The 13,487-nt window shown below is 39.2% G+C and overlaps 1 protein-coding gene across 2 annotated transcripts in view; it reads right to left on the minus strand.

Annotated features, from left to right (window-relative positions):
- stox2a (storkhead box 2a) overlaps window positions 1-13,487 on the minus strand; it is a 42,648-nt gene that overhangs the window by 18,073 nt on the left and 11,088 nt on the right. The window contains exon 1 of one of the 2 annotated variants that reach the window (XM_043239498.1): window positions 8,115-9,854. The exons of the other annotated variant lie outside the window; for it this stretch is intronic. Coding sequence (XP_043095433.1) covers window positions 8,115-8,292 — 178 coding nt within the window. The 5' untranslated portion in view covers window positions 8,293-9,854. Of the gene's footprint in view, window positions 1-8,114; window positions 9,855-13,487 lie in introns of those variants that run through there. 2 annotated transcript variants of the gene reach the window in all.

The raw sequence follows: 13,487 nt of genomic DNA on the forward strand, positions 1-13,487 counted from the left end.
CAACCATTATATACCATCAAGTAATATAACATTAATGAAACATTTTGCTTGAACAACCACATGATGAAGCGTAAGTGGCTGCCCATGAAACATGGCCAATACTCATGTGTAGACACCATGCAGGACACACAAAGACAAACTGCCATCAGAGTAACACAAGACATTAATAGAATGCAGTAAACATTAACCCAATAACATACTGTAAATGTCTCTAATGTGCATTATTAATAAGAAAAATGAACCAAAACTAAATTGCTTTTATAAAATTCAATATGTGATGTGTCATGCAGAGACTTCTGGAAATGTCCTACAATTTTTCATTTTATACAGTAATTCAGTTTTTACTTGCAAAAAAAACATGTTAATAGTGTTTTAAAAGGTTTTTTTCCTTTCAGTAAAAAAAATCTATTTTTACAGTGTACTAAAAACAATATAAGACCCACTCTGTGAAATCATGATACATTTTAAACAAGTTCAGTAAGCATGTGTGCAAAGTATGGTCTGAAAACAACACACGTAGACAGGATTTTCAACACACAACTTCAGTCAATGTCATTTTCAGCTTTTCTGAGCAATTCTGAGCATTCACTAATAGTAGTTTGCAGTATGCTGTTATATAGTGCAGTGGCATTATTTAAAAAAAAGATCTCCTTAGAGCTACCCCTCTACATTCTGCTTCTCTTTTACTATTTCTACACTCCAGCTGAGGGTCTAGGTTTTACTTATAAAGCAGAAACACATTTTATTCAGCATTACACCAATGAATTAAGATGATGCGAAGCATTGTGTGTGCTAGGTTAATGCGTGGCTGCAGCTAGCCTAGCATAGCACTGCCTCAAACGAGCGTGTACAGATTGTTGGCCACTCCACTCCACTGCACTGACACACTTTTAACCCACAAATCTGCGTCATGCCATAACCACCATATGAAATTTATAAAAGAGATATTTTAGTTGTGGAACACTGGTTTATGTCAACTTCAATAAAACATGTTAGTGAATATGGATGTGAAATCTTGGACCAAACTATTAGGTTTATTTTTTTATTTTTTTTATTTCTTTGCTTATTAGCAGCCAAGGTCACCATGAGCTGAAATCAATGGCAGCCTACGTTACGCTATTGACTTGTCTGTCTAGCTTGTGCCAAAACTGAGTTCAATCCAGCCCCCTGAACAACCCAAATTTACGCACAGATTATCAGATACTGAGAAAGAAATAAGCAATCATTTTGGATACTATCTCTAAAGGTTTTAGTTTAATGTCCCCATTTTAAATGTTGAACAATAATAAGAAAAAATGAGTGCGAAGGATGTTTTTATTTTTATTACAGCTTCCTTAAAGCTACATACCTTCACTTTTATAGCTAAATAAATATACCCAAAACAGCATAATTAGTTTTGAGCTCTCTATAAAAAAAATCTCCAATCATATAACCACAAAAAAGCAACCTACAATCCTAATATTCTCAGATATTGGTCTCTGAGGCAGAATCTGTCGCACTGGATTCCAAATTTATCCAGGCCAAGAGTAGCCCATGCCAAAAGCAGGCCATCCTCTGAAGAGCGAAATCATAACGCATCCGATCATGCAAAGACCAAGTGTAATGACCTTTAGGACATATTTGAGTAAGGTCATATAGGTAACTTTGAGTGAGCAGCAAATGTATGTTAGCAGGTGTACATGTATATTACCTAGTTTCATGAAACTTCATGAAAGTTACTGTAAACACACAGTGCAGTTAATAAATAATAAATAAATAATGTTTTAAGTCAATTAAGCAACAGCGGTAGTTTTGAGCTCTGTAGTCAGGTTTTTTTTTTTATATTTGGAAAATGTTTTTATCCAAAGCAACTTACAAACAACTTACGTTACAATCAAGGTACACATTTTTTTAATATATTTTCTCTGGAAATCAAACCCATGACACTGGCTTGCTAATTTCCATGCTCTGATAAAGGTGCAGTAAGACATCTTGGAAAAGGCTAACTTTAGCCTGATAGCACTGAAAGCGAACATCCCACCTTCCCTGCAAATTGCTGTCCAAAGGCACATCTCCTTACCGGTGAGAAAACTTTATAGTACAGTTAGTAACAGTACTACAATACCAGAAATGAAGGGTAGGTTACTGATGTTTGCCTGCCATTCTCACTTTGTCTGCACGGTGTACATGATGCACCGATGACGGATCCTGTCTGCGCTACAGAGGTATGGAAATACTTGACAGGCAGGTAGAATCATCATGTTCAGATGAACATTTCTTGGTCCTATGCCTTCCACAGAATACATAAATTGATATAAATAAATTTAGACGACTTAATTATTGTCCAATTGTAAAGAGTCCTTCTTGTGGCATCTTTTTACATTATTTAATGATTCTTTTTTAAGCTGTGTACTTTTTTGGCCTTTTTTTAGAAAACAAAAAGGGTTTTATCTACACAAGTCTATGGAATGCAAAACCTTTAACGCTCAATATCTCAAAACTGCTCAGAATGCAGAAAGAACTTTATAATTCTAAGGTGACGACCAGGCTGTTTTGGGCCACATTGACCCAGTAGTAGGAAAAGCCAGTACTATGGAACTCAATTGTGAACAAAAACAGCCTGGTTACAAACTTTTTCTTACTTTTTCTAATCTATTTTACAATCTTTGTGTTTGGCAGAACAAAGAAATTCCTACAGTTTTGGAACTACTTGAGGGTAGTGAACTATTGCTATTTTGGGTGAACTATTGCTTTACGATTTGAGTTTGATGGAATAAAACATGGCTGCAAAAAGAATGCAGTACAATATAATAATAAAAATAATTAATGTGAAAATCAATGTATTGACAAGTCTGATAAGTATATGCCAATATATAAGTATTAGCGTTGACAATATTTTTTCTGGGTCCCTAGATTGACCAATTAATACTATCACTTAACTATTCTATTTTATCTGTTTTGGTCAAATGTTTTTTTGCATATTTAAAAAAAATGTCCTTGCTATGTGCACTGTGCTAAACTAACTGAGACTCTTGTTTGTCTGTTTGCTTCTACTCTGTAAGTTGCTTTGGATAAAAGCATCGCTAAATGACTAAATGTACATGTCATTTTTTTTGTTTGAAAGCTATTTTTATTTTGACAACATGTAAGGCTTTTCCTTTGACAAAGATGACAATGAGTCATCAATGAGACAACCTGAGTTCACAGAGATCTTCTTCCCAATCTTCAGTGATTTACAAATTAGACATAAAAACAATAATAAAGTTACAATTAAATGAAAAACATATTACAGTGAGACAACTTTTCTATTATTAGCAATAACAATAAAACAGTCAGTCAAATGTATAGTAGCAATGAAGTTGTTTAAAAAAAGCTGAAAGCTGATTATTTAAAAGTTTAAGCTGAACTTAAATAAACCGGATTTCTAATACAATCTCACATTTTTAAATCTCATCGTATCTATGGTATAGTTTGATGAAACTGGACAAACTTTAAAGCCCTTTCACTGCTGTCACTTTAAGAGCTGCCCGGATCCAGTATACTGTTACATGTTTGTATTTTTCTCAGCTGTTTGCTTTCACTCAAGACCTAAATTACAGTGTTTATGAGGATAGTTGCAAATACAGGTATTTTTACTACCATGCTCTATGAGCACCATCTTCACGTGCGCTTGCCTCTCTGACAGCATTCAGAAACAGGCTCTCATACAGCATGCGCAGGCTTTATAGCGAAATTAGTTCTCTTTTGCTGCTGATTGCATCTCAACAAATCACTTGTATTTAAACCGCAATGCTTAAAATCTCATGCAAATGACAAGTTTTCGTGACCACATAGTTACAGCAACATCAAGTGAGTGTGTAACCTCCATAGAGACAATAGTAGAAAACCTCTACCGATTCCTAGCGGTATGGCTACACTTCTTTTTCCAGAAAGCTGCACTGCTTTTAAAGTACACTTCACCGCATATAAGCACTGATGGACAAGTTCGCCACATGCACAGTGGACTTTCGGTCTTAAGATTCACCTGGTGACTGCGCTGTTGTACGTGCGCCATGCATGCAGACAGAAAAATTGGGCTGCACATTTAGGGTGTCTGAGAAATGCATACTTAGGCCTAAGGTCGCTCAACAACAGTTTTGTCTTCTGGAAACCCAGCGAATCAATCTACAGGAAAAGGAACACATAGCTCTTTTATACTAAACTTTAAACTATAAGTAAAACAATCTTTTATTTCCTCAGTCCAGTAGGCCCTGACTCTCAACAGCATAGCGGTCCAAGCTATAACCGAATACAGAGGAAGGGGGGTAGAGCATAGGGTGGTCCCCTCAGACTAGGCCCAGACTCTCTGCTGACCCACTTCCAACTGAAGACAAGAAGCGCAGTCGTGTACTCTGTAGCCAACACTACTACGAGCACATTTACTGAATACAGAAGTAATGAAGAAGCAGCCACACCATACCTAAAAGGTTTTTGTCATAACCTTCCGGCCTGGTGCAAAATGGAGACCAGCGTTCTTTACTACTCAACGGAAAGGTCAAATATGGCTATATAGGACAGACTGTAAACGAACGCCTCTTCAAATGGGGGTCAATGCAGAATCTTCACTCCATGCAGTATGTTAGCTTGCAGTCCTACTTCTGTGGCCTGATCGCTCACCATTCGTCCATCCCTCCCTCTCTCATGCTCTCATTCTCTTCTCAATCATCTCATGCAAATCCTGCATACAGTCCCACTAGTGATGTCAGCATCTGGGATGTCCAGAACTGGGCTGGATATTTTTAGCCTGGTGCAACGAGTAATAGTACGTGTAGAAGAGAGAAAGAAAGAAAAAATAGAACGACCGAGCGAATCTATGTTGTGAAGATATAATGAGATGGTCTATATTAAAGTAGGTGTGTGTTTGTTTATCAGAACAGGGGAAGATAGAAGCACTATGTGAGGACTAGTGCACAGCACACACATCTTTCACACATGCATATGCGAATTTTTAATGCAAAAGATCCCAAAGGCTTAACTGAGTTTCTCATAGTGGCTGTATGATTTCTACAAATCTATCAGCTGACTGTAGGCGGAGACCGGCGAATTATTCGAGCACAGCCTCTTCTATCTCTCTCTTTCTCCTCTACGCACATTACTACAGAGGCCAGGCTATTACTGCACCAGCATGGCCTCGTTTCTCTCCCACGCCTAAATCAGGGACTCTGTCACAGCTGGGCCAGTGTGTACGTGCGAGTATGTGTAGTTACTTTGTGCCACTAAAATCAAGTCCAGAACAGTTCGGTGGAAAACAGGCAAGCAAGATGATACCCTTAATCAACACGAAATCAACTGATGCTATTTATTATCTTACCGCACATTGATTTATATGTACAAGTTATTCAGAACAGGAAAATGCTATTGGGTTGTATTATATTGTATCAAAATGTAGTGAAGTTTAAATTATTTTCCTCTTCTGCTTACATTACTTGCTTCACATTGATTTTAAGTATAATATAATATAACATATTTTAGAAGTTCTTTTGAGTGCAGGATTCAGCAAAGTGTTCCACAGACATATACAATAACTATGATATACACTACCATTCCACACTTGTCAGTAAGATCTTTCTGTCAATCAAAATACAATAAATATGGTTACAAGAAAATATTTCATGTAACTGCTCCTCTTTATCAAAAAACCTGAAAAACAGCTGGCTTCACTTGTAGTATCAGCAGGCCCCTGAGGTTAGTCAAGGATAGGTCTGTATACTATGATTAGCCTCTGCTAACAAGCAATGATAGCATAACTTTAAGGCCAATCTTGACACCTATTGCAGGTGGGAACACAGTAAAGCTGGTTGTTAAAATGATGCGATCCTGAAAAGAAAGCAAGGCAATAAAGGCGTTTTTGCTGCACTGATATTCATGCTGCAGTTATCTGAGCTTTATTACAAAGTATGTTGTCCTCCAATGAAGTCATCTACTCAATTGTTGATAATAAAAATATATTTAGTATATACAAAGTATGACATGCTACTGTAGTTGTGTTAGCAGAGTAAAAGAGGTTTAACAGCTATGACAAAGGGCAGATTTTTAGCAAATAAGGGCTTAAACTCACAAAATAAGCATAATGGAAAAACATCATGCATCAGATATCCAGCTCCACACAAATGGATTTTCTCATGTAGTAAACTTGCTTTGGTACCAGGCTGGTATAGAACTGCACTTGCAACAAAAGAGCTTACATTAAAGTCTTATAGAAATTAGCTACATATTTATGACTACTACAGAAAGTGCATTTTATCTGTTTACGTTTAATGTTTGCTTTTGCTATCAGTTGCATTAACCTTTTATTTTCACTCACAAGACAATTTCCAAATTACAGCAATTACAAGTAAAATATGCAAGTACAATAAGCAGTGTAAAAAAACGTTGCCAGATTCAAGATCATACGTTTCAGATGCAAAAAAAAACTATTCTGCAGAAACTCAGCACTATTTCCAGTGAGTTTTGGCTGTAAATTTAGATCTGCTTTCTCAAGCACATCTTTTTTACGTAAAAGAGCAGCTCAAACATTCTCTGAAACATCTCATTTTTTTGTTTAAACATTTTCCTTTAAAGAAAAGATGAACAGATGGCAAAACGTCACCTAGCTGTAAAAGCTGAAAAGGAATTTCTACGTTAAAAAAGTGAAACCTGAAAAAAAAGTGACAATTCAAGCTGGGGCATTTTTGTCTGGCTTGAGGTACAGTCAATTTAAACTTGTTTGGTGAACTCTAGCCTATTTTGGGCCACATTCCATAGGGTAAAAAAACAGGGTCTGATGCTTGGGGACATCAACTTTTTTAGCATATGGTCAAAGAAAGGAGGTACTTTACATTCTCAAAATGATTGTGATTGTCATCCTTAAACATTTAAACAAAAAAGACCAGTTTACTTTGCATCAAAGTGTTCTAACTAAAAACTAAAAAGACTTAATTTGCGTGATTAGCAATAAATAAAATAAAAATGTATTTATCAAATCACTATGAATGGGTAATAAGTGCACAGAGCTTGCTTAGTACACTCAGTAAAGGTTAGCTGATTTAGGCTAAAATGTTAAGGATTAACTTTATTTCCCTTTATTAGTTTGATCATCAATTTTCGCAGTAGTTCAGGTAAATGGATTAAATTCTTTATTTAATACGATATTCTGATTATCAATTCGACAGATGCCAAAATTTTTGGATAAAGCCAAGAAGGTCAAGACCTTTAGGATGGATTAGGCTTGATTCATGTAACATTATAGGCCTATTTTATTGAAGAAATGGAATAATTCTTACAGCAAAACATTTCTGAGTGTTACCTGATATGCTTAAATCTAAGAGAACAGATCTTTCACAGTCTCTGTTCTAACTCTGCACCCAATTCGTCACACCTTATGAACAAACGCAGCTGCAGAAACATAAAAGCAGATACATTGCACAAAACTAAAAGGACTGGCAACTTTCTTTACCCCAAACACAGTTTAAAAATGTGATTTAAACACTGAGGTGGTGTCACCTTGCCATTTCACTATTGAGCTCCTCTACAGGCCTGACCAGTTCTCTAGCTATATATTATGGACAATAACAGAGGACTCACAACCAAAATGGAGAAAAGCAGCCATGAAACCTGAGGCCATCTCACAATCTCTGTACAACTGGGAAATCAGCTGCCAGAATGGTTATTCATGATGCTCCAAACTTAATACTGTAAAACCATTGTTGGGACCAAAATGGTGGATGCATGATACTTGATTTCATCCTCTGCTTTGCTTGTGATGATGCGACTGCTTCACCACTACAGCATGCTTCAAAAGCCCCTGCCTATCAGCACATCTAGCACAGCAACCTCACATTGCCATTCAAACGATCATGGAGAACGACAGGTACTAGGCTAACAAACATTTACGGTAGGGTTCCTCAAATCCGGTCCAGAAGGGCCACTGCCACTGCAGAGTTTAGATCCAACCCAAATCAGAGACACCTATGCAAGCTAATCGAGGTCTTCAGAGTTACTAGAAAATGACAGGCATGTGAGATAGGTTTGAGCTAAACTCTGCAGTGGTCCAGATTTGTGGAAACCTAATCTACGGCCTCTGGTCCAAGGTGAAACAGAGGTCCTGGGGGACCCACCTGGTGTCATGTAGCCCCGCGGAGAAGGGGAGATGTGGGTCGGAGGAGGGGGTGGTGGAAAGTGCTTATGGTGGTGGTAGTCCTTCTCACTGCGAGAGCGGATGCGCTCCAAAGCCCGCTCCGGTAGATCCGAGCTGGGCCAGGCCCGCCTGAGGTTGGTGCTGCGGGTCTTCTTCATGCCGGCAGGTTACCCGTGGAGGGGGAAGGGGAGAGAGGGAAAGGGGGTAAGGGGAGGGAGGGGGTGGGGAGTAACCTGAGGTTCAGTCCTTCCCCCACATTGGCAGGGGACACCCCAGTCCAGGTATCAGGCCAGAGTCATGGTAAGGGCGCTCTCGCACATGCACACGTGCGTACGCATATACACACATACGCGCACGTACGCACGCGAACCGGGGGTGACACGTGGCGGCGCAGGCGGGCGTGCTCAGTGACGGGCAGGCTGGCTGGAGGTGGGCGTGGGAGCGCTGGGCTGGGCTGTCCTTTGAGGCATCACCCTTGGCTGGAACAAATCCCGCCGACCCCCTGCCAAACATCCGGATTCATGTGCCACGAAGGGCACATTACGTCGCCAGGCACTGCGGGGATGGGAGAAGAGGGGGACGGCGGGGTGGGAATGGGGCGAGAAGAGCGAGTAGCAGCGCGAAGACGATTCCGGACAGTGCGTGCGTACCGACAAACACACATATGAGTTTAAGCAAGGTGCATTGCGATGAAAGGATGGAGCGGTGAAGGAGTGGAGGGAGGGAGGATAGGGTATTGTGGAGGGAGAGAGGGAGGGAGGGAGAGAAAGAGAGAGAGAGAGAGAGAGAGGCCTGCCTGTCCAACAATAGCCCAATTCAGCACGGCGGCGGCAGCCCCTCGGACAAGTCCGCTGAAAAACAAAAGGCCTGCCAGGGAAAGAGAAAACGCAAAGGGGGAGGGAAAAAAAAGAAGAAAAGAGAGAACGGCCTCTGAGGTGACCTCGAAGCTTTGGTGATCTCAGTCCGCAGACAAGCCCGTGTCAGCCTCCCTCCTCTCCAGCTCTGCCACTAGCCTCCGTCGAAAACGACGCCACGCACGAGGGGAGGGCAGAAAAACCGCGACAAGGGGGAAGGTGGAAAAATGGAAACTGCAGATGCGGAAGAAAGGTCCTCCTCTTTTGTTCCGTAATTCCACAGTGAAGGAGGACGGCGGCTGCGAGGCTACACGTTCATTCACGCGACTACATCTTGTCTCCGAGGCTCCCTCCTCTTTCAATGCTGATGCCGTCGCTGCTGCTGCTGCTGCTGCTAACACTGCTGCTGCCAGCACCTTATGAAAGGGGTGTGTGTGTGAGTGTATGTGTGAGTGAGGGGGGAGGCAGGAGAGCAGCAGAGCAAGCGATCGAGTGTGTGAGCGCGCGGCAGAGGCTGTACGTGAGCGTGCGTGTTTCGGAGTGCGACTGAGAGCGGGGTTAGCGTGGATGAAAAAAAACGAGAACGGGAAATAATAGCAGCGTTTGTAAAGGAAATTAAAGAAGGAATAAAAATATGTGCAGACCGTAGCAGTTGTCCTAAGAATAACATGCAATAATAAAATTTTAAAAACAAGTGCGTATCTTCTCCATCTTTCCCATGACCTGCTTCTGTGTTAATTGTACAAGAGAATTTGTCCTGTTAAACACTCTTTTTTTATATAATAAGCAAATTCAAGGCCAAAGCACAGTAATTACAGACAAGAGAAAAATGTGTATTGTTTTCATTTGTGACTGAATAAATAATCGTATCCACTGCTTTCATCAGTACACATTTTATTTAATCGCTGTAATGACATGCTGTCTGAGATGCGTACAACTTATGCTCTTCTGTGAACACAAATAGAGATTTTCAGAAAAAAAAATTGTAATAAAAAAATGTATTAACATATAAAAAAAGAGATACATTTCTCATGTCCATGTGTTTGCAGAGATTCGGTTCATTTTCAATGCGCTCTACATAACTAGGACCGAGACAGCAGAAACAGGGGGGCTGCAATTAACCGAATGCATTTGTCATGGGCATCTTGTCAGTAAAGCCGGTTCTGTAATCAGCAGTAAATCACCATCACCTGCTTTCAGATGGAGCACCATTTACTACACAGAGCCATAGTTCACTGACAAGATACACACATGACGACATAATCGTGCGTTTGTGAAATTGAAGAAATCTTTTGGGTGAACTTTGGCTCTGGGTGGTAAATGATGCTCAGTCTGAAAGCACGTGAAAATACCACATTTAATTACATGTTTGTACTCCAAACTGGCTTAACATCAGTTGAATGTGTTTAAAATAAATCCTTCCGTGAGATGATGTGGCTTCTTACGCAGAATAAAGCATGCAATATTTCATAGTATTCTAAGCAGTGATAAACGCTATGTCAATTAGCTCATTATTAGTGCTTTATTGTATACTTTATTATAATGAAAGTTATAATAAGACAAAATCTAAATTGTATTGTCATAGTCGTTTGTTTATTAGTAACGTTAAATCAATAAAAGCTGTTCATCTCTGGTTTATACAGCTACCGCTATCCACCTTTTTCTTGACGTACATTTTATGGGTACAGCTTCCGGTCTTATCCGCGACCAGCTATTTTTAGCTGTACAAAACACTTTGTTTCGCTGCTTGATATTGAAAATCGGTGTGTCTTATGTTATTTTTATGTATTATCTTAATTATGAACACACTGGTTTGTAGTGCTAACAGTTTCACAGTTTCTCCCCGTTATTTACCTATAGCATCTAACAAACCTAAAGCCTCACCCATAAGCTAATAAACAAATGTAGACCCTTACCAGATAGAAGCGATGTAATTATTCTTACGTATGACCAAAAAAGTATTTTTAGGGATCGCTCTGGCATCTCCATGTTAACTGTCAAGCACAGTACCATTTTACACTCTACACAAGCACTTGAAAATGCACACATTTACTCTAGAAATTATAGCCTAATATAGTGTGTCCTCCTCATTTTAAGATGCCGTCTAAAGGTGGCTGACACATGACCAGAGTGTGAATAGTGTATTTTTACATTTATACATACAAATTGTACCTGAATGAAGAGGACTTACGATAGCGGCAGGCACTATGTCTGGGAGATGTAGTTTTTTTGTTGATTTAAACCAAGACGAGGAGGAGGAAGAGGAGGAGGAGGAGGTTAGAGGCCAACTAGGCATGACAAAACACCAATGCCTTCCCTTCAAGTTGCTCCCACCCCCTCTGCAATTAAAATGAGAGTGAATGTGACCACAACACAAACTCCCTGCAAGAAGGCGTTACAGAGGCTAAAGGCTAACAACAAGCAAGAGGGGGTGTGACACAACATGCTGTGAACATGACCCCTGTGAGTCAGCTTTGAAAGTTGGAGAAACTCATTTTCCAGTAGAAAGAAAAATTAAGAGTAGAAAGCAAAACGCTGTGTCTTCAACAAATGTAACAGGAGCTGCATCTCCTATGTTTCAGCATATTAGCTTTAATTTGATTTTGTCTGTTTTTTTGAAACATCAGTTATTTAACTCTTTAAACATATTCCCTTATATTTACTTCATAAATCAGTTATGTTTGTCCCAGCCCATACATACCCACTGTATAAGTCACAAACACAGTATATGTGCTTTGTTGTAGTAAAATGTAAAGACACAATAAATGGAAAAACGTTCAGGCCTTATGTCCTAATAAATCCCATAATACTCTCTTTAAAATAAAGGTGCTTCAAAAGGTTGTTGAGAGCAACGTAATCGAAGAATCATTTTTGGTTCCACAAAGAACCATTCAGTCAAAGGTTCTTAAAAAAAATCTAAAGAACCTTCTTTCGCCACCAAGATCACTTTGTCAAACAGAGCTTCTTCAGATGTTAGAGGTTCTTTATGGGACCATTTAAACAAAAAAGCTTCTTATTTCATCACAAAGCACCATTATTTTTAAGAGCATGGTTGATACAATAAATATGCAGTGGAAATGTTTGCATTCTGCAATGGCTAAAATTGTGCGTATGATAAGTGCCACAAACAAAAATCAGTTAACAGTGTACAGACGCACATATTTAAGTACAGATAGTGGCTCATGTTTCTAATGACAAATGATCAGTTTTGTTCATTCTGTAATGAGTATAATCCTAACATACCCTCTAGTGGTACAATAGTGCTACTATGAGACAGTTACAATACATGGAACAACTTACAAGACAGTTAACTCCAAATGTACAAACATGACAAGTATTGCTAGTGAGATTGCTTATGTATTTTGTTAACCAACACTGTTCAGAAAGATGTTTTTATGTTTTTGAAAGGTGTCTCTAATGCGCACAATGGCTGTATTTTTAAGTAAGAACAGAGTAAAAACGGAAATCTAATTTAAAATGACTGTTTTCTATTTTTTAAATGTATTTCATTCCTGTGATGACACATTATGATTAAGAAATAGCATGCCCATATGCTGTTTAAAAAAAACATTTCTTCTAACTATCAACTTAGTCCTCACTATGTTATGCTGCTTCATTTTTTTTTTTTACGGAAACAGGATTGGATGAAAAGAAAAATTCAAAAGAACAGCATGTATTTGAATCTGTGAGAGCAAATCTAAATACTGTGACCAGACGGTTCAGTTCAAGTACATTTGAGGAGAGAGGCCTTGTGCTGTAACCTCTTCCTCACACCGTCCTATCGCTGCCTGCCTGCTCATCAGCTGAAATCACTAACTATTCTGCTTGGCTGCGGATTGGAGGACCGGAGATTGGATTAGAGAGAGAGGGTGAAGAAAAAAAAAAGAGTAAAGTTAGATGGGAGGGGGAAAGGCAAAGGCTGCTCTGGTTCATTCATACAAAAAGGAAGGGGGGAAAAACACCAGCCATCTTATTTCTGAGCCGCAACAGCAGCCGTAACCATGGCGACGTTGCTTGATGAGCTCATAGGCTCTGCAGTAGGACATCTCTAAAAAGGTGAATGGTGGAGATGCCACTGAAAATGTGGAGAGGGGATAAGGAGGATTGCTACGCTTTTTAGGAGGATTTTATATTATGGAATAATAATGATAAATGACATTAATATTATTTTACTACTGTCTGTCTATCTATCTATTTGTCCTAAAAATGTATATGCACGCACAACACACAAACACACTCATCTATTGATTATATGTTTTGCTTTTATTCATACAAGCAAGCTTTGTAATAAATCAAAGCTACATTTATCCATATACGGCATTTATATAGTTACAATGGTTGCACCGCAAACTCATTAAAGGTTCATGAAACCCCACACTACTTTTTCGACAGAGAGGTTAGTGTTGAACATCACAGAAGACAATGCTACCATCTGACCATTTTAACTGTCGGAGAAAACTGGTGAATTCGTGGTGAAAATCTACGCTTTGGTGATGTCA

This window comes from Puntigrus tetrazona, chromosome 1, assembly GCF_018831695.1.
Source record: "Puntigrus tetrazona isolate hp1 chromosome 1, ASM1883169v1, whole genome shotgun sequence".
Taxonomy (NCBI): domain Eukaryota; kingdom Metazoa; phylum Chordata; class Actinopteri; order Cypriniformes; family Cyprinidae; genus Puntigrus; species Puntigrus tetrazona.